This window comes from Dryas octopetala, chromosome 5 (assembly GCF_963921425.1).
Source record: "Dryas octopetala chromosome 5, drDryOcto1.1, whole genome shotgun sequence".
NCBI classification, from domain to species: Eukaryota; Viridiplantae; Streptophyta; class Magnoliopsida; order Rosales; family Rosaceae; genus Dryas; species Dryas octopetala.
Window position 1 is genome coordinate 21,243,338 of NC_141370.1, and position 23,874 is coordinate 21,267,211.

The following is a 23,874-nucleotide window of genomic DNA, read 5'->3' on the forward strand; positions in this document are numbered from 1 at the left end:
ATTTGCATGTGGTCACCTTTGCAAGCAAAACGTATTTAGAGGAGTGTTAGAAAATGAGAAAATAAATTTTGGAAGAACTAACTGTATTGTGTTTGCAAAGATTTCCATAAATATAAATATCGTGAACAATCAACCGTAAGGATCATATTACTTATTTATACGCAGTTCAAATATCAATACAAGCCCATCCAATATTCCCACCACCTCTGCTCTCCTCGTTGAAACTATATCTAGCAATTATACCCGAGGTGTTTGACTGCTTATCAATACATCGCAATTCGCTCCATATTTTTCCTCATATAATGCTTCTTCAGTTTTCGCCTCCTGTGATTTCTACCCCTGCATTACCAAAACTCATTCATGTCATATATACAGATTATAATTTTCATGATAACAAAAAATATATATATTATATATATCTTCATCCCTGTCCTAGTGTCCTCCTTCCTAAATTTCATAAATGGCCATAGTTGTATCACAACTGTTCAGTGCCAAATCAGCAAGGGGGTATTGTGTATACAGAAAATACGCATTTCTTGGCTTTGGCACCAGCAACATAAATGGTAATGACTATACTCACCAGTACTGATTGTGTAATACAAATGCATCAGTTGCCAATTTCTTCCCATCATCATTCCGGTTCCAATGGTACAATGCATGTGTCCTGTTTTGAATCTCCAGCGTAGAATGCCCATAGCTGGCTTCTCGGAATGCAGAGTAATCTGGTTGTGGATCTCTAAACCTACAGAAACCATGGAACAATTGTTAGACCCGACTATCCTCTGCACAAAAAGAATTTGAATTCCTTGCAGACTGCTATATGAGAACTTCCATGCAATTTCACCCACCTTTCCTTATTAACAAAAGCAAAAATCATAACAAAAATAGAAATAAAGTTCTTACCTTCCAGCAAGACCTTCTTGGTTCCCTCCATCTCCAACAGTTATGTAGACAGGAGCTGATTTGTCTGGTATGGGGTACTGGTCACCACTTGTTATGTTGTAGTGTATATTTGAGATTCTATACTGAAAAGGGTGAAATAAAAACATGAATCTCATGCATATATGAAGATGGATGGAATGATGGACACCAAATAAACTATATCATATTATATAGTGTGGGAAGACAGGAAAACATAAGAGTTAAAGAACCATACTGATCTTTCATAAGCATGAACATGGCCAGCAAACACCGCATCAACTTTGTAATGAACGAACCAACTCTCAAATACTACTCGCATGCTTTCACCTTCCATGTAATGTACGTCATTACTGTTGTAGATTGGAACATGCATAAGGACTATGAGCCAAGGTGTCTTTTCCCTGTCAACCCTTGAAAATTCTTCTTTCAGCCAACTCCATTGAGGCGTGTACTTCACTGATGACAAAGTTATCAGCATTAAAAGAAAAAAGAGAAAAAAAGTCCTTTCCCTTCTAAGAGATATGTAACACTGGCAAGCCTTAATGGTTAATTTTATAAGACGGAAGCATCAGCGTATGGGATTCCAATCATTTTTTCCTTAAACAAAACTGAAAGTTACAAGCAGCAGTAAATTCTACAGATATAAAATAAACTCAATTCGCACATATGCAAGTGTGGGAATGTGAAGTTACCAAAAGGAGAATAACTGGATAGCACAATTATATGAGCTGATGCACGTCTGATGGCATACCAAAGAGGATTGGTACTATTGGATGCATAATAAGGAGTAGCATACCGCTGAAGATAGTTTTTGAATGGAATAACTTCCCCCTTGCATATGCAAAAAGTTAATAGTTAGACAAGTAACATTTTTTGGGTTGAACTGTTAACAGGATATGAGTTTCTGAACACAAAATCATGTATACTTATACATCTTAGAGACCTATCCAAATTAAAAAAACTGATGAAAATATGGATATCGTTTAACAGGGCAAACTGTCAAAATTTAAAATCTTACACAAGTAATCTGCTATTCTTTTTTTTTTTTTTTTGTAAACCAATCTAGCTAGCAAAAGTATGATGCTAAATGGATTTAGGTATTTCTTTCTTTCAGAAATGAGAGCATAAAAATGTACCATAAGCATAACATGGTACAAAGGGTAGAAAAAATAAAAACTTTATCAAATAAAGTTCTAGGTTCACAGAATGAGAGCAAACTCAGCAAAGGATGCAGTAACAACATTACTTTGTGAACGGTCCAAGGTGTATTAACTGTTTAAGTATGTTACTATTCTTAAACAATGGACAACAACAATAGCATGCATGATTGAAAAAGACTCAGCTAGAGTGACAAAAGTAACTCAGACAGTTCTGTAAAGATATTTGTTTGATAATTTACCAGATAAGGCATGTAATCAATTTCATGATTGCCAGCAGACCAAATCCATGGCTGATATGCAGCACTCCGTTCAGCGAATCGACCCCATGTATCCCACCTTAAACCAATTTCATTATACTGATATCTATCAGCATAAGAAAGATCTCCAAGAAATAAGACAGTCTGACCTCCACTCTGCATGTAATGCTCAAGAGTTGACAGAGAGTTAAATGTCTGACCCAAATCACCTGCAACATAAAAATAACTATTTATTAATGGAAACCACAAAATTCAACATTATTTAATATAAAGTTAATAAGAATCCGTTAATAAATAGTTTAATATAACAACTCACCTATAATCCCAAATTTGTAATGAGCATCTGGATCAATCTTTGGAGGTGTTTTAAACCAAAATTCTCGAGAAGAACCGCCGCTCCCAATTTTGTAATAGTACTTTGTGTCATACTGAAAATACGAAATAATTGATGTATTATGGAAATGTGTAAGCAAGAGAAAGGACAAGGAATATACAACATATGATACTACTTCACAAAACAATCATAGTTACCTCTAGGCCATCAACGAGACAGTTATGGATGTAGCCAGATTTGTATTCGTAGAAGGTGTAGTTTGACACAGTTCCCTCAGCAGTAAACTCATACCTTTTCTCCGATGTACCATATTGTACTTTGTTACTCCCTGGTTCTTCAGCAGTAACCCATGAGATGATTACAGCCTTTCCATCGTAGTCACCTTGGGTGATATGCACCTGTAACAGATGTTTGAAGTATTCAATATCATTACAACTCAAGACAAGGAGAGAAAAGGCATAGACAATGAGATGGTAATCAAGGAATGATATTACTAAAAGGAACATGATATAAACATTGCAGCTGATGCATAAACTATTGGATCACAGCCCTGAATACTAGACATTGTACCAGTATTTCATAAGTACCTCGACTTTTCTTCCTCTCAAAAAGTAATATTGAGCAAGGATTTTCATCCTATTCTTATCATAATTTACCACTTTTGAGTAAAATAATTATTGGGAGAAATCAGGAATCATAACTTTCCGCATCCTGAATTCTGAAAAATTATATGATGTGAAGAAATAAAAGAACTCATACACCCAGATAAACCCAGGCATATACAGTAGTTATGAATGCTCACTTGTTGTGGAGCATTATGACCCTTTGGAAGAGCAAATGCTTCATGATCAATAGGGATATCAACGGATGGATACTCAGATCGGATAAAGGTACTTGTGATCCCTGCATTCCCATCTCTCGAAGAGCTCAAGAAGACGAAAGAGGTAACAATAAGTTGAAGCAACATGGACTGCATACTAGTAACCTCTGCCATGATTGTTCATTCAGCAAATCGCAGTAAAACTAACTGCATAAAAGAAAAAAAAGAATAGAAAAGCAATCAGCTAAATTGATGAGCATTAGCAATTTAACATACACCCAGGTAATTTGAATATTTCATAAACCCTTTAGATTTAAATTATTTCAGAAATTTTGCAATCCAACAACAATTAAATCGTTCAAACAAGATCAAGCATCAAAATTGATTCAAACAAATCACGTACTAATCAATATTCAACCAATCCCATCAGGATTTGGATTCATTTTCCACTGAATACAAACATTGCAATCAACATGAACACACACAGAGCAAAACAAAATTGCTAAAACAGTGGCAGTGAGAACAAGTTGAGCTGGAAAGGGAAAGAGCAACAATCATTTATCATTAAATTAGAATTAATATTCTAACAAGTGAATACACATAACATATGTATATATATATTCAAAGAGAGAAAAAAAAAAAAACCTTAAAATCACAGCTTCATGAGGTGAGCAGTGGGGATGAGAAGGAAAAATTCAGAGGGAGAGTATATATTAGTTGGAGGGGAAGGCGTACGTTAGCAGCATCTAAGGAGTTGAGTTGACGTGGCGTAGCGTAGGTTACAGACTTAGAGGAAAGCAGGAAATGTGTAATTTGCCTCGGAAAACGACGGATATTCTTGATCATACGAATTGGATTGGCCTATTGGGTAAAGTGGGACCCACAATGCCCGTGGCGTCCGTTCGATCCATGCGATGAGTGCTGACAATTGATCTGTGAGTTTTTATCTGAGCGTCCGATGATAAATTATTGAATGCCCAATCAAAGATCCGTCTCGTAATTCTCACTTGTGAAGCTAGCGCAGATATATTCAGAGGGCTGCTATTTGCACACCTCTTTTTTTCTTTTTGCACACCCTTTTTTCATTTTTTTCTCCTACACACCCCACACACTTACCTCAAATTCAAAACCTCTCAACACACACCCAACCCATTACCAAAATACCCTCATTTCATTACACACCCTCCCCTCTTTCCCTCTCTTTTTTCTCACGTTCACACCCCCCTCCCCCTGTTTTTTTTTTTTTTTCTTCTTCTTCTCCAGCCAGCCAGCCAGCCCCTCCACCCAACCAGCCAGCCAGCCCCTCCACCCAACCCACCAAGCCCCTCAACCCCCTCACCCGACCCACCCCTCCCTCCCTCCCCCTCCGGCCTCCCCCCTCCACCCAACCCACCTAGCCCCTCAGCCCCTGCACCGACCCCCCCCGCAGCACCACCTCCTCTCTCTCTTCCCCAGCCCACCCCAACCCAGCTCCGACCACCCCTCACAGCCCACCCCAGCCCCGACCCACCCACTCAGCCCCTCACCGGACCACCTCATTCCCTCCCGCACCCCAGCCCTGTAGCAGCAGCACCTCCTCTCTCTCTCTCTCCTCCCGCGCGCAGCTGCGCATCCGTTCGACACTGGCCCGCCGAAAATGTCACACTCGTTCGGCAGGCATCCGCCGAACGATGTGAGTGTTGTTCGGTAGGTACCCACCGAACATCAAGGACTCGTTCGGCAAGTGCTCGCCGAACCAGCTACTCGGAGAGAGAGAGAGAGAGAGAGAGAGAGAGAGAGAGAGAGAGAGAGAGAGAGAGAGAAGGGCACGCCGGTGGTTGGAAGCCGCTGCGCGCGGTGGCTGGAGGGCTGGGGTGGTCGGGGCTGGGTTGGGGTGAGAAGGGGCAGGGCTGGGGTGGTCGGGGCTGGGTTGGGGTGAGAAGGGGCAGGGCTGGGGTGGTCGGGCCTGGGTTGGGGTGGGCTGGGGCGGGGCTGGGGTGGTCGGCAGAGATGGTAGAGAGAGGGAGAATGGTGGTGGGCGTGGCTGTGCAAGCTTGAGAAAGATGGAGGGGCTGGCTGGCTGGCTGGAGAAGAAGAAGAAAAAAAAAAAAAAAAAACAGGGGGAGGGGGGTGTGAACGTGAGAAAAAATAGAGGGGGGGGGATGGGAATGGGGTGTGTGGGTGTGTGGGTGAGGGGAGGGTTAAAGTGGTATTTTTCTTGAGGCTTTTTTTTTTTTTTCAAAAGGGGTGTGCAAAAAGAAAAAAGAGGGTGTGCAAATAGCAGCCCTCTATATTTATCACACTATTTTTGTTTGCAATTTCTACAATAAAGCAAAAAATGTACAAACTGCAAAATATTGCTCTATTATTTTCCATGCCAAATAAGCACACTGTTAGTTTCAATAGTTTGATATCCATTATTAATTAGTTCATTTCTTTAAAGCCTAAATTTGTGGGGGCATTCAAGTTGTTATCACTTTCCAAGTTATCAGAGCATTATTTGTATGAGGTTTTTAATTGGTTCGAATCCTCCATTTCCAAATTAGGTTTGTTTCTGTATGTCAATATGATAACAAATGAACTGTATTTGCATGCATCAGATTCAGAGGTTGGTCGGTGGCACTACAACTCCACACCATTGTTGATTATTCATATATATATTTTCAAGGTTAAAACTTTAAAAGCATATGTGCATTATCAACACAAGTTATGTACTTATGTAGTCTATGTAGAATCATCTACATTCTGTTGTGGACTGTAGGTCCATTTTAATTATAGTAAGTAATAGTATAGCATTTGATCGATCCTTTCAGTAATATTAGCTTGTGCTGGTTTTGTGTACAGTTTATTGATTCAACATTAGTTTTGGGCTAAACGTAGGCTTCAAATTCGAACATCAGCTGAAGGGAACCTCTATAGTCAAATTTCGCTCAGAACTTATTCCTGCCATTATCTCAAAACCAAAGCGCTTTATCAAATGGTCATTTTCATCATTAAGAGCAGAAACATTATTAACTCGTGCTCATATATACATAAGCAAAATCCAACCCCACACAAGCAAAAACAATTATAATGACTCAGCCTCCCATGAATTGGACCCATCATGGATTTATTATTTTAATGGGAACAAATTTAAAGAAAATAAACAAAAATGAAAGAAAAGAAGAGCGACTTGTGTACTCATGTCGATTTTGGCGATATATTCCATTGCTTGGTTTTGATTCGTCCGAATATGCTGAGCGCTCACTGCTCAGCCGCTGACCCCATAATCATAGTACTCTCTCTAAATTTGGATTTTTCTGATTTTGATGTATGTGACTATGAATTACGTGGTCAGCCTATTAATATCAAGCGTTTAAGAAAGAAGCAAGCATCTACTTCCCTTAATCCTTATCATAATTATATTATCAAAAAGGAAACTAAACAGAAATTGTGTAGAGACTGTAGGGTGTAATAGACTGATACATACGGTCATACGCCGCGGTCCACATCCCATATGTCTTTTTTTTTTCTTTTATCCGGTGATTTAAATATAAGTTAAAAAAATTAATTTGTAGTTTAGTAATATTTTTCTTCATAATTTAATTTCTCTCGTCTTTTATATAAAAAACTCAAAGAAAGCAGAATAAAAGGACAATTGATGATGGAAGGTGAGAAAATGAATTAATATTAGACTAAGGTTTTTTTTTTTTGTCAAAAGAAAGAATTGTTTTTTTGTCAAAAGAATACTAAAGAGTTTAAAGCCAAAAACAAAAACAGACTAGACCCGCCTTGTTCATGTGGGCTAGCCATTCTGTTGATAACAAATGATGGAAGAGTTGAAAAACAATCCTAGCCATCCAAATCCAATGATCCAATCCAATGGCGCGCATACACACACATCACACAGCTACTCTACTGACTTGCCACCAGAACCCAGACCCACTCTTCTGTTCTACCACATGAAATTGGCAAACACCACCGCGTGAATCACCGATTTCTAATTCTGGTAGCCTCTTCTCAAAAAATAAAATCAAGAAAAATTAATTTAAAAACACTTATATTTATTGTAATCCAATTATTAATTTATTATCATTTATTGTAATCCAAATATCATATGATAATAATTGGATTATGTATATCAGTATATGTAATAAATACCAACTTCTTAGTGACTGTTTCGCATTTTGCAAGACTGTTTGGCATGCATGTATGGAGACGAAGACTGGTCGTTGAAAGAGACAGAGAGAGAAGGAGAAGGGAACCCATTCCAATAAAATCGAGCTCTCTTATCTTCTCTCTATCTCTCTTCTCCAAACCTCAATCTTTCTTTTGGAACTATTATAGCCATGGAAGATCAACCAAAGGAAGACAGCCCACAAGTCCTCAAGGTCTTGCAAGCTCTAAAACAAGCTTCCCATGAGCTACAAACCCATCCGAGTCCTGACTCGGCCGAGTCAAACTCGTCCGCCATTAACGCTCTGCTAGAGCTTGAAACCGAGTCCGACACCATCCTCTCCAAAGACCCACATCTCTCTACGCTTTCCCAACACCTCGCAACCTTCAAAAACCTCGTCGAGACCCTCAAGAGGTCCAAAGGCCACCTCAGTATCACGTCGTTTCTAACTCGCCGGTGCTCGACTCACTGCCTGTCCCGACTCGCGGGGTCGATCGAGTCCGAAATCCAGGCGTGGATCGACCGTGAGAGCTTGGAGAGCTTGACCAGAGCTTTGAAAGAACAACCATTTCACAACGAGGACGAGTTGGTTAAGCTCTTGATTCAGTTCGAGGACCGGGTTTTGCAGGGCTTCAACCGCGAGTTACAAGATTTGATCTTGAAGTCCAAGGTGTTTACTTTGCTCGAGTCTGTTCTCTGTGATTCCAATTGCTCCAAACGAGTTAGGGAACACTCGGCTTTTGCCATAGCGGCTTTGATTAAGTTCAACAAGGATGTGTTTGTGGGTCAAGTGCTGATGGGTCAAACAATTAAGGCTTTATTAACAATTGCTTCACTGAATTCGATCAAAGTGCTATGTACTCTGGTCAGATTGATAAAGTCTCCGCTCGTTGATGAGATTGAGTGCAATGGTGCAATACCCAAGATCATAAGCTTGTTAAATCGTGAGGATCTAGAAATGAGAGTGTTGGCCATGGTTTGTGTGCTTGAAATTGGGTACTTTGGGCGCAAGGAGGCCATTGATGCTATGCTTGAGGAGGGTCTGATAAAGAAGCTTGTGGAATTGCAAAGGTCAGAGCTTGGTGGGGATTTGATGGAACTGGGTCTCTATGATGATGAGAAGGAGAACAGAGAAGTTAGTGTTGTTGATGATGGGGTTAAACAAGAGGGGAAGATCATAAGAGAGAGTAGGGGAAAAGGGTTCTTAGAGAGCCACCCATTCTCTAGCTGTGTTGCAAGGTTTGCTGTGCAGTTGGAGGTGGGTGAAGGGTTGAGGCAGAGAGAGAAGAGGGCCTTTAAGCAAGAGATATTGGTGAGAGTGAGAGAAGCCTCTATCTCTGATGCAGAGGCTGCCACCATTATTGCTGAGGTTTTGTGGGGGTCTTCACCTTAGAAATTGTTGTAATTTTTTTAATGTAATTGAAATTGGGGAAGAGGGTACAAAGAAATACAATTTGTTGTTAGTGATCATTATATTATGTCTCTTTTGCAATTGCTATGTAATTGGCATTTAGTGGTGCAAAGAATTTAATTGTTTGAATTTTGGATGAAGATGGTAAGCACAATTTGCTCCCAGTTTCTGAGAGTTTTCTTTTTGCAGAAAGATTTTGGGTTTATGCTGGAATCATGGCTTGGTATATGCCGCTGGGTTTAGACAATATGATTATAATTTGTATATGATATTACCAAACACACCAATTATTAATAATCATTAATGAGCAATCTGTTTGTTCACGTCACGTGTCTGTAAATTGTGTGTGTGAGAGAGAGAGAGAACAACATGAAAGGATCTTAGTCAATCAAGCCAGCTAGCTGGTCTAATGATAAAGGTCTGCCACAGGCCCACAAGTATAACAACACCTGAGCTCGAACAATTGATCGCTGCTTCCTGATAAATGATAATTAATATTAATGAGTTGAGATGTAGAGTAGTCTACACATTGTCAACAGAGGTTGAGTGGGTTATTAAGGACTAAGCTCTTCTTGAAAAGATAATTACAACTGGAATAAGAGAAATATTATATGGGCACCATGGTAGATCGATTCATGGGAGCGTGGATGACTTTGCTTAGCAAAATTGGACGGGATAAAATGGAAGTTGTTATATAATTGTATTAAGAAAAATTAAATCACAGCTTGGTTAAAACAAAGGTCTTCACAATTTTTCCAACCTCCAACTTAGCAAATACAGCTAATATTGGAAAGAACTATAGAAGGCATCAAATAATCACTCCCTTCATTTTGGTACAGTTGCCTGGTGACCGGCACTGCTAGTCTGCTACACACAATAAATAGGAAAGGAATAAATGGAACAAAGCCAGGAGGCAGAGGATGCAGGTGGCATACATGCTGTGCTGGCCAAAATTGATGCGTCATTGATGAGATGGTGAGACTGAGGATACACACAATCACACATGACACGTGGCATTATGTGAGGACTCCTGAAAATACTCGAAGAGTTGTTACTTATCTTGTACAGTGTTGATGAATGATGATGGTCAAAGAGTCGCCACCAATCAGATAACATTGTCACATATCTAGTAGATAGTAACATACATTTCAATTGTTTAAGAAAAAAAAATATATATATATATATATATAACCAAGAAAAAACAAAACAATATAAACATTAAACCTGGTAATTCATTCGAACTTATTTTATGAATCATAAAGACAAAACCCATCTCCACGATTCAACTGTACACTTGTTGCCTCAATTTACTCTGCGTAGAAAACCTCTGCCAGAAGCTGCCTAAACAAAAATATATGTTGCTTGCTAGCATTCTTTGCTACACTTCCCATGTTGGCATTTTAGACGCGAGAGGGAAAGTTAGGAACAAAGCTTCTGAAACTACCAGAACTTTTTCAACTAAAGGTCCATCATATCCAAGTTCCAAATGAAGATAGCTTGTGTCCTCTTCAAACAAAAATCTTCAGAACAAAATTTCTCCTCTCTCTCCTGATTCTTGACTTGCACTTTCAATAGCCTTCCTACGTAAAAGGGTGCCGAAAATTGTGAAAGCCGCAACCAGACCAAACTGCAAATGATCAGTGCTACTTGTTTTTATGCAAATCTTACCCATCTTGCGGCTATTTAGATTAGCATTAACTGACACTCTCAAATTTCGGCCTAGACGAGACTCTGCCTGTAAATTTCCACCCAACACCGTCTCTTTATTAAAAGACAGGAGAGTCATTGTCAGGCTGACATTGTCATTTCTCACCGGGTAGTCTCTACCCCTCAACGTAGCTTCAACACTGCCACCATATGCTACTTGTTCAGGACCCACCATTTGGCCTGCATTCATTACAAATCTCAATCTCTTCCCAAATGATACAGTATCTTCAAGTTTGGCACCAATGTAATACTTGCCCCCAAAAGATGTCAAAGAGACTCCACAGTCAGCAGAGTTGTGCCACAAATTCTTCAGCTTTGTGTTGCTGTGGACCGTATAGATTGTATCTTTACCAGCAGATTGAACATCAAGACCTACAGAATATGTCGTCCCCCTGGAATCTGAGTAAGCTGCAGCACACTCAGATTGAATGCTAAAGTCCTGCTTGTCCTTGCTCATCTGCCCTGTGACAGAGGTAAAGATGTTCCTATTTATCTGCGCAGCTCTTTCCAAGCTAATTCCATCAAAGCACACATCATTATCCCATCCATGGGGGTCAAGAACAGGTCTCACGATCCACTGATCGTTCGTAACTAGGCAACGATATCTGTGCCCACGGAGATTAGAGTCAAAACTTGGAGGGACCTCCATATCTGGTAATAAAACAGCCTCTTCTTCTGGGGAGGGCTGCTGACTATCAGAATTATCATCACTCACCAAATTTTTCTCTTCAGAAAGCTTAGTCTCCATCCGCCTAAGGTACTCTTCTTTCAACTGTTTCTTTAGATAAAGGGTCTCTCGATAATCCAATTCATCAAGATAGTTTTTTTTCTGAGATTTTGTCAATCTCTCAAACTGGGATTTTGTCAGGATTCGGATTGGAGGTAATTGATCATATTCATCTTCTTCCTCCATGCCTGAAAGAAAGCTCTCATCGATTTCAATGTCCACTCCACTTGAACTAATGGCAGTGCGATGACGTAGAAAAGATGAGAGGAGATGGGGAAGAGAAGGCACTTGGGTGGCACTTGAGGGCCCAAGTTCAATGCTGTCCTGAAATTTGAAGAGACTATTGACATCACCCAGAACTTTCATACAAATGCATAGTAACCAAAACTGGGATTTCCAAACCTGCCCATTTGGAAGTATCTTTTCCCCCATGATATTTATCTTACACTGAGGATGATTCTCAACCAAAAGCACTGGGTTTTCAAGTCTGGAGTCGGACACTGCCTGGTGTATATAGTGCTGCACCATATCTGTGCTTTGCCTCCAATATGATTCATAGCTGACAGGAAACCCATCAGGTCCTTCTGGAAGAGCTGGGGAAGAATGAGTCATGACAAGAATGGTGTTAAACCAAATTGCAGGCCCAAAAAATTCAGTTATTAGCTTCAAAAGGGGGAGGTCGTTATAGATTGTATCAATGAGGTCGAGGCGTTCAAAGAACAAAACAATGTCAGGTGGACATTTTCTAATGAATCTCTTCACAGAGAGCATAATCTTCTTATTTCTGCGCAAATTGCCTGTAGATAATGGCAGAAAACCAGGGGTATCAATGATAGTTACTCTAATCCCGTTTACAGTTCCCACAACTTCCTGAATGTGATCTGTGCCCGGTCCAAATGCATTGGTTACAGTTTTCGTTTGATCAAATATAGAATTTATCGTAGCACTTTTTCCAACTCCCGTTTTCCCCAGTACAAGGATCCTAAACGAGAAATCAATTTCAGGCAGGCCAGCTGCATCTTGTTCTGCAGCCATTACTCTGGCTCTATCACTTCTAAGATTAACTCTTTTCAGATCAGATTCTTCTGCTCGTATCAAAGTTGCCAGGTGAATACGATAAAGAACCTTTGCTACGAGAAGATTGTCTTGTGGCAGATCAAGCCGTCGGAGGAGGCGCAAGAACTTAACTTGAAGATCATCAACTGTTACCAATGGATTCATCTTTTTCTTGCAAAAGAAATTACGAGATTGATCAGAATTTTCAATTACAACATGCTGCAGGGAGGGATTAGACTGATTTTCCTGATTGCTATTGAATGAGTGTGATGTATCAAAAGTGGTCGAGTGAGCAGCACCTGAAAACCACAAAACAATAAGCTCTTGCCTAATCAAATAAAGTAAAACCCACAGACAGAAATTGGTTTCCACTTTTCAGAATTAAAATTTCAGAAATCTTGCAACTGGGTCACTGGCATATAGTCATTATAAACTTCTACTGTCTGAGCATCAAATAATGATTTATTAAATTTATAAATCAGATTACACCTACTGACAAATTCTATTTGAGCATTCACTGGAAACTACAAGCATCCTTTACATTAAACTTTATTTTCTGAAAACAACATGAACATCGGCAACAAATCATGTTCTTAAAGATTAATGATATATGGCATGAGCCATGTTAATAGATTGCTGATGGCCAAACAGAACCAAAAAACCCAAAGACAAACAACATAGTAGTCTTGAATCAAATGTTGAGTTGCCTAGTCTTGATTTAAGGAAAGGGTACAGTAAAAACAAAACCTATTCAAAAGATTAAGATGTGAAGACAAAGATATAAAACAAAACATTGTAAATTTCTGTACAAAGAGTTGGAGAGTGTGGTATTTGGAAGTCACATGCATAATATTTCAAAACACGGGTCTATTTTTATTGTTTGGGTGGACTCACTACTTTTGTACTGTTTACACATTTTCTTTATAAAATTGTTCTGTTTCCTAAAAAAAATCATGAGTTGTTCAGAAGAAAGTTAGAACGTGTGGGAGTACTCTGACATCGGTTTAAATAACTGTACATTATAGACTGATGTGCATTTGAAGTCGAACTAAAGAATCAATCCTTAAGAATCACCCACCATGTATAAGAGGGGCAGTAATACCTTGGTCATCAAACTCTTCCCTGGATGGTTCCTCACTAAAGAAACTGTCACTGCCAGACAATGGTCGGGATGAGACCAAAGACTTGGATACTAGCTGAGAAAAAACCCAATCTTTAAGAGTCTTCATCCTTCCTGCATAATATTTGCAACTGACAATCATATTCCATCTTTCTAAATCCGCAAGGCACATAACGAAACGAAATATAAAGCTAAATCATAACTCCACAACTAAAATGGCAACATTCACTAGTTCAAATAGCTTCGCGATTTCTCCGACCACATAACCAGATCAAAATTGGTAGGTCTACATTCAAAACAGACAATAAATAAACAAAAAATTATAGCTTAGGATCCGTTTGTTAATGTGTTGGGGTTCACTCAATAGAAATAAAGAATTAAAAAAAAAAAACTTCTACGTGCTTAGCTTATGCTTTTAGAGCTCAAGAGTTTGGCTGTCAAAATTGCAGCAAATTTCATTTCTGATTATTTATAATACAAGACTGAAACATTTTCCAGTAGAAATATACATTTAATTGCAATTTTTTGAATTTACAGGTTAATCTGATAAAAAGGAGGGAGTGAAGTTTACCCGGATATACAAATTTTGGTCTGAATATGTTTTATTTCACTCTACGCTTATAAGATGAAGGCGATGGTGAAGGAGTATCAAAGCCATGAGGCAAAATCAAGCATCCGTACAGCTCTGAAACCCTAACAGAGGGCCCTTGAATCAGCAAATTCCACACGATTCGGTATCCGCAGCGTGAAACGAATGGCGACTGAAGAAAGGGTGTGAGGCTTAGGAAGAAGGTGATGATGACTACGAGATAAGAAAGAGACAGAAATGAGAAACCAAACACTTGAAAAAAGATAAAACAAAATTACATTATTGGGGAGATTTTGGGCCCAAGATACGATTTGGAGCAAAATAATAATAAAACACCAGCTTAAACTCACCTAAGTTTTTTTTGGACGGTTGAGGACCAACCTTGATCTCGTGGTCAGTGAAATGAGCCTGTAAAATTTGGTCCTCATATTTGAGGACCCAAGTATTGCTCTGTACTGCTTTTTTTTTTTTTGGGTAATATGAAACTAATGGCATTTCTAGTTTTGGAACTTCTCCCACCAACCATTTCTAATGAGTGGGTGTTTGTCTTTTTAGGGATTGGATTCTTTGTCATTAATGGGCCTGAAAAGTGGTGGGCTTGAACTCAGGCCCATTAGGGTCAGGCCCATGGTGGCTGTTTATCTTGCGGTATTATGGTGTTGTGTTCCAAGTTTTACTAGGAAAATGCTTGCCAAGTTGCAAGTATGCAACCTAAGACAAGCGTCACAAGACAGAACAGGGGTGGCTGCTGGTTAGAGTACATTTGGTGCTTGAGAAGGCCAATAGCAGCTGCCGATGCATCTCAACAACTCCAAGCCAGTGCAGCCTCTGGCCCTCTGTCCCAAGGCAGACACAAGTCTAGCCCAAGACCCCATAGACCTATAGCACCCTCAAGCAATTGAAAATGTTCTAAAGGTCCAAATGGGATGCCATGGAATCTTCTATACATAGATATCATAATAATTGTTCATCTTAGCACTCAAAAGCGATGCCCATGCGACCATCTACAAGTGCAGAAAGTCAGCCATTGTTCCCTTCTATACAAAAATCAGAATGTCCATACATTATAAATACATATCACATTCCACCATTACCATACCAATTAGCAAGCAACAACTCCTCCAATCCCCAAGCCAACAATCCATCTTAGAGATTCTGATTGATTTTCCCAGAAAACAAAAATGGCTGAGAAGCACAATGAGGCATCTCCCTTGTCACCTGCAAATGTACACCACAGAAGCGATGCAGAATCGGCCACTCAGCAATCCTCCGAGCTCAAACGCAAGAAGAGAATCAAATGTGGAATATATTTGCTGTTTTTATCGTGGTTCAGATCATAGTCATCACCGTATTGGGACTCACTGTGATGCGCGTTAAGTCACCCAAGGTCAGGTTGGGTGCCATCGGCGTCCAAAACTTCAACACAGCGGCTGCAACACCTTCATTCGACTTGAGCTTCAAAACCCAAATCAGGATCAAGAACACGAATTTCGGTCCCTATAAGTTTGATGCAAGCACTGTCACGTTCAAGTATGAGGGAGAGACTCTGGGGCAAGTTAGTATTCCTAAGAGCAAGGCTGGAATACGTTCCACAAAACAGATTGATGTTACAGTGCGTTTGAATTTCAGTGGGTTGTCGAAAAATTCCGGTCTCGGCAGTGACATGAGCACTGGGGGCTTACTGGAAAGGTGGAATTGATGTTTGTGATGAAGAAGAACAAGTCTGCCGAAATGGACTGCAGGGTGGAATTTAATTTGTCAACAAAGGAGGTCCAATTTTTGAAATGCGAGTGACAAAAGGTTTGGCTGCTTGTTCAACATTTGGATTGCGTGTAATCTAAGACTATGTGCTTGGACTTGTATCTTTGTCCCTTTTTCTTTTTAAATGTTTTTGTTTTGAATACGAGTGAACCCAAAAAACAATGAGAGGCAGTGCTTGTATTGCTTTAAGTTCATCCAATTCCATTCTCGAGTTAAACAATATCAGAAATCAACTATCACAAATACTATATAGGTAGGTAAAAAATTCATATCAGGTATCATTTTAATGGAACCAATACCACTATGAATTAATTTTTCCCAAATGCAAGACTGCCACAAAAATTCAGGCTCACTTTGCTCCATCTGAGAATCGGAATTTACCACTTACCACTCGAAGTCAAAGGTGTCGTCAGTGAGCACACTGAGCACATAGAGGCATAGAGCTGCTTAGTTTTCTTTACCAATGACCAAAGCAACTCGATTACATTTGTTTTTATGGCAAACAAAACTGGCCATGAAATTCTTCGCTGTTCAATCAAGTATAATCCATGAATCCCAATATTTTTCTTTTTCCAACTTCTGTCTCATGCAACAAAATTTCATCACTTCCCCAGCCTATCATGCAGGACCCCGTTTCTCACTTGCCTTGTAAAACAACATTTTTTGTACATAAAACATCATATATCCTTGTGCAGCCCTCACGGTGTTCTCATTAACTTGTGTGATCCAAGCATCATCACACTTGTACCATTGATTACTTAGTCGCAAGTAAGTCACATAATGGCCTGCATCTAGCTTGCCTGTGTGAGTGACGACAGCAAACAACTCAAACTCAGAACATAACTCATTTGAAGCATCCGGCTCATCCCCATCAAAAGGAAAAATCCTATTCCCAAAACGATCCCTCAAGATGGAAGACGAGAGGTAAGGTGCCATGTCTAATGAAAATGGGAACTGCAAATACCGGTCAACCTTCCTTGACATTTTCCGTACTGACGAATGCTCAAACCGTTTAATATGGAAGCAAGAAACCAAAGGAAGTTTTCTTATGGACATTTGCTTGAGAGACTCCTGCCTCACCTGACACTGCTGGCAAAAAAATTTCTGGTCAGAGCCCAATCTCTCAGGTCTTGTAAAACGGTCCAAGCATCCCATAAGGGTAGACATTCCACAGTTTTGGCTGGAATCCATGCAATCTGCCTCACCATTGCAATGACTTGTCTTTGTGGACACCACCTTTGCAGAACCTCCTTGGTTCGGTTCCAAATCCAGTGAGATGTCTACACATGGGTCATATGTTGTGGACGTAAAACCACAAGCCGTACACATGACATCAGACCGCAGGATTCCAGAAAAAACCCTATGAGCAACACAACAGTCTCCATTGCCTGCACTACAAAGGAAATGAATATTTATCAGAAATTTTATCATTATGATATATATTTTTTTAAAATATAGTACACATAATACAAGCATATGCAAATACATGTAGAGGTCCACATCAAGACACAACTCGAGCAATCTTGGATGACCAAAAACATTCTTGTTGAATATTTCGATGCTACTAGAAAAGAATGCCTTGGAACCATCTCTATCTGACAATGTTAACTGCCAGCTACTATACTATATACGTTCTTTTTAGTTAGATAATCAATCACCTAATTTTCTCATTAACAAATTTTGATGAGAATACATGACACCTAATGGAATCAGAGTGCACACAGGAGTGACGTGAAAATTTGTGCTGGCTGTCAACCTAATGGAATCCTAAACATGGCAAAAGGTTGAGTTAAATGAGAATTATGAAAGGCTAGATCGCCCTAGATAAACCCAAAATAGCCAAGTGAATTGACTTACTGGAGTGAAGCGGATAACGCCATCAAGCCAGCAGGTAGAGGTTGAAAATTAGCCCTAAATCTGAGAGCACTTGTCAACTCCTATGGCAACAAGCAAGATACCTAGACCCACACCCTGCAATTAGATATTAAAGTCACCTTTAATCTTCAACAGTATTTTGAATCATCTTAATTTAAAATAAATAATAAAAATAAATAAGTTGGGATGTCAACTGTTCATATGATAACTCTTAAGTTAATGTCTTGCAGTACTGCCATGGAGCCAAGTTTTTTTCGTGCTTCATGTTCTAAAAGTCCATCAGCTTGTTCTCTGATATAAGAGAAAAGTATTACAGGAAGTGCTCTTAAGCCATCTAAGGATTTTGCAGCACTGGTTTACCACCATGCTGACATTTATACACTTTTAAATTATGATAATAGTAATGACAATCCCAGCTGGAATAGTGAAGGGTGATTAGAACTTCTAAAAATGTCAAACGACAGCTCACAACTTGCTAGATTTACAGTATCTCTAAGGAGCTACTCAAAATGTCAAATGAACTATTCTATCAAACGATAGTTAAGAATTTGCTATACTATTCTACCACCGAAACACAAACATTGACATTCTAAACAATCTCAAAACCTCAACATTAGCTAACTTCAAAAACTCTCAGAAAGAACAGCTCCTAGAAAATCCAATGTGCTTCAACTAGCAAAGCTGCTAAGCAGAAGTTTCAGACACACAGCTCTACTAATTTGAGTTCCATATCTGAACAGGAAACAATCATGTCCTCCAAGTAGTGGCCAAACATCTAACAGAAACTGAAGTGTACAGCAAGAGCAGAGCAGAGCTACATGTCCTCACACATAGCAGAGAACTCAATGGTTAACTAGGCATGTCACCTGGACCCTCACAAAAAAACATGAGCACAATCAACCAAAACCAGATAATAGTCATAATGGCAACATCCCAGACTACCCCACATGATTCATAATCGCAATAAACACTCAAAATTTGTTCTTTGCTGCTTTGTATCTCATTCCTCAGAATGAAGTAGCATGCACATAAAACACAACATGAAGCTTAACAAGAGAAGAATTTTGGGTTAATTAACCTTGGCTTGTGGGTTTCCGCCGTTCCTTATCCACCTTCTCATGAATCCCATCAAGCATAGAAATGAAGAACTCATGCGCATCCTGCTGTTCATAACTCGCCAAATTCGCTGCATATTGCCACCAACTACAGTAAAATCACAATAACAAGTCAGTAAAAAAAAAAAAAGGAAAAAAACAAAACAACCCAAAGTGGATAACAGATCAATTATAAGGTTAAAAAAAAAACCCAGAAGTACAGCATGTGATCCCTACATTGCCGATACCCACATTGTCATTGTCACTGAAAATCAGATTTGTACAGATTATTACAAACCTGTACAAGAACTTTGCAGGGCTATAAGGCATCCGATCCCCCGAAAAAACTGCCGAGAACGTGGCGTCCATGTCACAAGCCAAGCACATACGCGCAGCAGCCTTATTGCCACCGCGATCAGTATTATTAGCGGCGATTTTCTTACCGGCATTGTCGGCATTGCTCTTCTTCTGGCAAAAGTAGCGGTTATGCCGATCACTAAGAAAGTAGTTCTGCAACGGCGGCGTATGGAGCAATGCCTGAAGAACCGAGTTCATAAAGCATGTGTTCCCCAAATTGTTCAGTCCACGCAATCCCCAAGGAAAATCTGAAATGACGTCGTTTAGAGGACTCGAATTGTTTCCCATTAGAACTCGCTCTCTCTGATCCGGCGTCCACGGTTTGTAATCGATACGGCGTCGCTTGCGGAGATTTTCCGGAGCGTACTGTTCGATTGCTGACGTGGCGGATGAGGTTAGGGTTGATGCGGCAGTCTGAGCCAGGACAACGGCAGCGTCGAAGTCACGGTCGTAGACTTGGTCCCTACACGCACAGCAGAAGAGCTCGGCTCGGTCCACGTCGACGGCGATCTCGTGCCCGGGAGGCATAGACTCGGCGTGAGCCGCCGCGTGGGAGGGCCCGGGAAGCGCGTGGCAATGAACCGCGGCGCACGTGACACACGCGTAAAGCCTGGTACGCGCGGACTCGCCGCACGTGCCGCAGCGCGGGAACTCTTTGGGGTCGCGGCGGATCGAGGCCCGGCCACCTGGCGGTTTGACCTGGAGACAGTCCTGTAAGGCTCGGAAGGGTTTGGAGCCGTTTTTGGAGCGGAACTCGGCTAGGTGGGGACAGGGATGGGGCGAAATCTGGCCGTTGATCTGGTGATGTTTGTGGTTGATCTTGGCCATCGACGACATGGACGGCGATGATGGTGGTGGAGATTGGGGTGAGATAGATGGTGGAAACCCTAGGCTTCAAGAACATAAGGCTCATGGATGGAAAAGATCAACGGCTGAGATTAAAGGAATGGAAGTGAGAGACCATGGGGTGATGAGGACTGGCTCTGTTGTAGTCTGGTCAGCTTCTTAGATTTAGATGTTGAAGAAAAGAAAAAAGAAAGAGTAAACATGAAACTTAGTTTATTAATTGAGAAAATTTATTTTCAGGGGTTGGTTTGGTTGTTTCTTTATCCACAGAGAGAGAGAGAGAGAGAGAGAGATATGGGAGAGAAACAGAGTAAGTAATTCTTTTTTTTTTTTTTTCTCAAATATGGTTATAGATCTTGAATAGTAATAGTGAGATGTCAGTTGTGACTGTGAGCTCTGTGGGCCTTTCCCTCTGATTTTTTTCCTTTCTTAATTTGTTTGGATTTTGGTACAGTGAAAAGGTAAAAGTGGATTAAAATAATGGCTAGATTGTGTAGTACTTGGCCCATCAAAGGCATAAGTGTTGGTCCCCAGTGTGATTCTTTTGATGAATGTTTAATAATGGTTTTTCATATGTTGATGCACATTTCCCATTTGTGTTGCAGGTTGAGGAAGAAGACTTCGGGTTTGAAATATTTTCAAAAAAAATAAAAAATTATTAGACCAGTAGCTGTTATTTAATTTTATTTTTTTACGATAAAATACAAATAAGATAATAGAGTGCAAGATATCATAAATAAAGAAAAACTTACATATAATAGATCTATATACTATTCATCTTATAATGATCACATGACTAACATATAAAAAAATGTGTGAAAAAATAGACATATATACGGTTATACGTAACAATGCATTTTTGGCTGAAAATTAATCATTATGATTATACGTCATGCCATGGGAATTGACACATAATGAGAAAATCAATGTGTAAGTTGAGGTATTTCACAAACCAATGGAGCCAAAGATAATGGCAAAAGAATGATTGGATTGGTAAAGAAAGAAAGATTTCCCAAATCAAAATGAGATTAGTGATCACTGCTCAACAGTCACCACAACTCATGGAAAAGAAACTAGAAAAATCTGCTAACTGTTCACTGTAGCGCAGACACAGAATGAGACACTTCCCGTATCATTCCATCAAGTGCTGAAAAATTCATCTGTTATTTTCTTCTTCACCTACACAAGGTGTATGGGGACAAATTAGGACCTACACATCATAAATATCGTTCCACAACATTGCCTTTGAAAACTCAACCACATTTGTCTCTACTCTTACATGAAAACCAAAGATATACAAGTCAATTTGGCACCACCAACTACAATGTTCTGGATTAATGGACCGACCCATCTCTCTCAAACTTGTATCCTTTTGGCTCAATTTAATGTCTCCTCATTACATAACTGTCTTACGTACAAATCGCCACATGCATGTTTGATGTTCCTTTCTTCCCCACATTTCTTGATCAAGATGCATTCCTTGGCCAACCATCTACAAATAGCCTGATTGGATAGATCAATCTACAACATCTGTTGTGTTCATGAGGGAACAATGATGTTCATAAATTTCCTTTTGGCAAATGCCAACCACCACTTATTAGGAGTCCCGTTAGGTCTATAAGCAACACTCAGTAATCTCCCACTTGCTTCCTCCCTTATCTGCTTCAAATAATTCTTCAGCAATTCTGCATTCAATATTTTCAAACGTAAGAGAAGATATATGAAGCTATCAGTACATATGGAAGTGAGGGTCACCATACAGAGAACAAACCCAAATAAATAATAACAATTCAGTTGCCTAATTTCAACACAGGTATGTAAGATGGTAACTTAACTTATTACCAATTATGTATACCAATCATAACGACAGATGCAACTTTTTCTTGAAACCATTTCCTGTACAGAGAAGTACTCGATAGACAATAAATTTACACACAAGAACAAAAGTTAAGACCCATGTTTGGAAGAAACTATGAATGTTACAAAACAAAAGTAAGACCCATGTTTGGAAGAAACTATGGATGTTACGCTGCAATTGCCGAAGAGCAAAACCAAAGAACTAACAATATGATTCTATTATCTATAATTGTACTTATACGCTCTCTCAAAAAGAGAACACATGTAAGTTGTTAACAATCGTAGCAACAAATGTGAAATTTCTAACTAAAGCATTTCCTGTGGAGGTCTATTCAATGATTATTTAGAATTCATAGTTTAGCACCAAGTTAAGCGATTCAAGACCATCAACGAAAGAAATAAAATTCAGATTCCATAACCTGAGAAGCATGCCATGAAATATAAAGGCATATGAAAGTAATAATAATTCCATTTATGCAGGGTATCAAATTGAGAAGCTACATAACTTATAATTTCAAACTACTTTCTCTATTTCAAATATGAAAACCTTAGATAATTTAGCTGGGAATGTAATAAATATGCAAGAATAAGTTAAACTTGCTATCATAATTTTCAAATGAACAACATTTTTCAACACTTTTCAAATATAAATCAGCTCACCTGCTTCCCGCTGGGATTGAGGAAGAGGGAAAAGGCCTGGGAAAGGGAAACCTGGTTCTCCAGGCACAGGAACTTTTTCCAGACCCAAATTGATAATGGCCTTGGTTCCTTCAGCCAAAGTTCTGCAACCCTCAAGCCTCTTCAAAGCCACATTAATGTAGAACGTCAGATAAATGAGGAGCTTATCGGCCGAACTCTTAATATCAAAGTTTCTAAAGAAGACATTAGCGCGAAAAAATGTAATTGCTTCATCAACAATATCAGTCCTATCTGCACAGAAGAAGATCCCTCATATTGAAAAACATATAACAGGAAGGAACAATTTTAAAAGATCTAGTATTACAAGGACCTAATAGTATGAATGTATATATAGAAAACCTTGGTCTGAAACTGGAGCAGGACCCTTTATATGGCTTTTCAAAGGCAGTAGAGGGAACCCACAAGCTTTGGTAATTCCTTCCTCGTGCACAAAACTAGAGTGATAAACCTGCCATCAAGTGCTTGTTTTTAACCAACACATTCCACTGACAAATTTAATTCTCTCCTCAGTGTATAAAAAAAGTGTATAAAAATACAGAAAATTATGAAAAGCTTGAGTTCTTACCATCTTTCTCAGATAAAACGACGCTCTGTCAACAAATTAAAGCTTAAAACCGAGACTTTTTTTTCCAGAAAATCAAATGGGTCTCTGCAGAGGCCATAACAATGTTAAACAATAAAATATGATACTATGAGAGCCTCTTTGATGTATGCTTCTTAACATTTCATCCCTTTGTTAAATAAAATGCCATCCAAACAAACCCATATCCTAATTCAAGCAATGAAGCCGATTACATAATGCTTTAGGTGAAAACGTTATTATGAAAAAATTAAAAGCATAGAAATTTATCCCAAATAAGAAAGCATAGAGAGAAAAATTTACACAGAAAATAAAAATCAAAGATCGAATCAAGGAAATGAATATCGGGCAGTAAAGTCAGTACCTGATCTAATAATTCCTTGTGAAACCAGCCACGGTTTGCAAATGTCGGAGCTTCAGAGATGAGAGAGAGTTCAGAGAATCGCTATTGGTGGGTGGAAGGAGTTGGATCCTCTAAACTGATACTTCACCTTAAAATTAGAGAACTAAGATTAACTTCCATCTTAACCGTTGAATCGACGGCTGTAATTCCATCAGGGGTCCCCTG

The 23,874-nt window shown here is 39.4% G+C and overlaps 5 protein-coding genes and 1 pseudogene across 6 annotated transcripts; 2 read left to right on the plus strand and 4 right to left on the minus strand.

Moving 5' to 3' along the window:
- Positions 1-86: 86 nt before the first annotated feature.
- On the minus strand, positions 87-4,270 carry PAP26 (purple acid phosphatase 26). The gene is made up of 10 exons (XM_086243360.1): positions 4,138-4,270; positions 3,475-3,699; positions 2,870-3,070; positions 2,655-2,766; positions 2,321-2,547; positions 1,614-1,752; positions 1,157-1,377; positions 904-1,025; positions 581-742; positions 87-339 (listed from the first exon to the last, which is right to left on the minus strand). The coding sequence occupies exons 2-10, from the start codon at positions 3,664-3,666 to the stop codon at positions 264-266; spliced, it is 1,452 nt and encodes a 483-aa protein (XP_086099486.1). The 5' UTR covers positions 3,667-3,699; positions 4,138-4,270; the 3' UTR covers positions 87-263.
- Positions 4,271-7,651: 3,381 nt separating this feature from the next.
- Positions 7,652-9,178, plus strand: LOC147285680 (uncharacterized). Its single transcript, XM_086244735.1, has one exon. It carries the CDS (start codon positions 7,800-7,802, stop codon positions 9,018-9,020), a length of 1,221 nt encoding a protein of 406 aa, XP_086100861.1. The 5' UTR covers positions 7,652-7,799; the 3' UTR covers positions 9,021-9,178.
- Positions 9,179-10,250: 1,072 nt separating this feature from the next.
- On the minus strand, positions 10,251-14,671 carry TOC90 (Avirulence induced gene (AIG1) family protein). Of its 2 annotated transcripts, XM_086245212.1 has the most exons (4): positions 14,588-14,671; positions 14,220-14,450; positions 13,607-13,762; positions 10,251-12,827 (listed from the first exon to the last, which is right to left on the minus strand). In XM_086245212.1, the coding sequence occupies exons 3-4, from the start codon at positions 13,755-13,757 to the stop codon at positions 10,561-10,563; spliced, it is 2,418 nt and encodes an 805-aa protein (XP_086101338.1). In that variant the 5' UTR covers positions 13,758-13,762; positions 14,220-14,450; positions 14,588-14,671; the 3' UTR covers positions 10,251-10,560. The 2 variants fall into 2 exon arrangements, with proteins under 2 accessions (XP_086101338.1, XP_086101339.1); XM_086245213.1 differs by lacking the exon at positions 14,588-14,671 and having other exon boundaries at positions 13,631-13,762; positions 14,220-14,518.
- A 614-nt stretch (positions 14,672-15,285) lies between these two features.
- On the plus strand, positions 15,286-16,048 carry LOC147285682 (late embryogenesis abundant protein At1g64065-like; annotated as a pseudogene).
- Positions 16,049-16,152: 104 nt separating this feature from the next.
- LOC147285683 (ubiquitin C-terminal hydrolase 22-like) lies at positions 16,153-20,425 on the minus strand. Its single transcript, XM_086244829.1, has 3 exons — positions 19,266-20,425; positions 18,952-19,076; positions 16,153-17,386 (listed from the first exon to the last, which is right to left on the minus strand). The coding sequence occupies exons 1-3, from the start codon at positions 20,159-20,161 to the stop codon at positions 16,617-16,619; spliced, it is 1,791 nt and encodes a 596-aa protein (XP_086100955.1). The 5' UTR covers positions 20,162-20,425; the 3' UTR covers positions 16,153-16,616.
- A 610-nt stretch (positions 20,426-21,035) lies between these two features.
- Positions 21,036-23,793, minus strand: ARPC3 (actin-related protein C3). Its single transcript, XM_086244699.1, has 5 exons — positions 23,671-23,793; positions 23,292-23,375; positions 23,066-23,174; positions 22,688-22,957; positions 21,036-21,855 (listed from the first exon to the last, which is right to left on the minus strand). The coding sequence occupies exons 2-5, from the start codon at positions 23,292-23,294 to the stop codon at positions 21,710-21,712; spliced, it is 528 nt and encodes a 175-aa protein (XP_086100825.1). The 5' UTR covers positions 23,295-23,375; positions 23,671-23,793; the 3' UTR covers positions 21,036-21,709.
- Positions 23,794-23,874: the final 81 nt, after the last annotated feature.

Excerpts from the sequence above, each read along its gene's own strand:
- PAP26 (XM_086243360.1), bottom strand. The coding sequence starts at position 3,666 with ATGGCAGAGGTTACTAGTATGCAGTCCATGTTGCTTCAACTTATTGTT. Across the intron at positions 2,767-2,869 it reads GTCTCGTTGATGGCCTAGAG|TATGACACAAAGTACTATTA; the intron begins GTAACTATGATT and ends TCGTATTTTCAG. Across the intron at positions 340-580 it reads GTATTACACAATCAGTACTG|GGGTAGAAATCACAGGAGGC; the intron begins GTGAGTATAGTC and ends TTGGTAATGCAG.
- LOC147285680 (XM_086244735.1), top strand. The coding sequence starts at position 7,800 with ATGGAAGATCAACCAAAGGAAGACAGCCCACAAGTCCTCAAGGTCTTG.
- TOC90 (XM_086245212.1), bottom strand. The coding sequence starts at position 13,757 with ATGAAGACTCTTAAAGATTGGGTTTTTTCTCAGCTAGTATCCAAGTCT. Across the intron at positions 12,828-13,606 it reads TACTGCCCCTCTTATACATG|GTGCTGCTCACTCGACCACT; the intron begins GTGGGTGATTCT and ends TGTGGTTTTCAG.
- LOC147285683 (XM_086244829.1), bottom strand. The coding sequence starts at position 20,161 with ATGTCGTCGATGGCCAAGATCAACCACAAACATCACCAGATCAACGGC. Across the intron at positions 19,077-19,265 it reads CCTGCAAAGTTCTTGTACAG|TTGGTGGCAATATGCAGCGA; the intron begins GTTTGTAATAAT and ends ATTTTACTGTAG. Across the intron at positions 17,387-18,951 it reads GCGGAAACCCACAAGCCAAG|GCAATGGAGACTGTTGTGTT; the intron begins GTTAATTAACCC and ends TTTGTAGTGCAG.
- ARPC3 (XM_086244699.1), bottom strand. Across the intron at positions 22,958-23,065 it reads TGCTCCAGTTTCAGACCAAG|ATAGGACTGATATTGTTGAT; the intron begins GTTTTCTATATA and ends TCTTCTGTGCAG. Across the intron at positions 21,856-22,687 it reads TCAATCCCAGCGGGAAGCAG|AATTGCTGAAGAATTATTTG; the intron begins GTGAGCTGATTT and ends TATTGAATGCAG.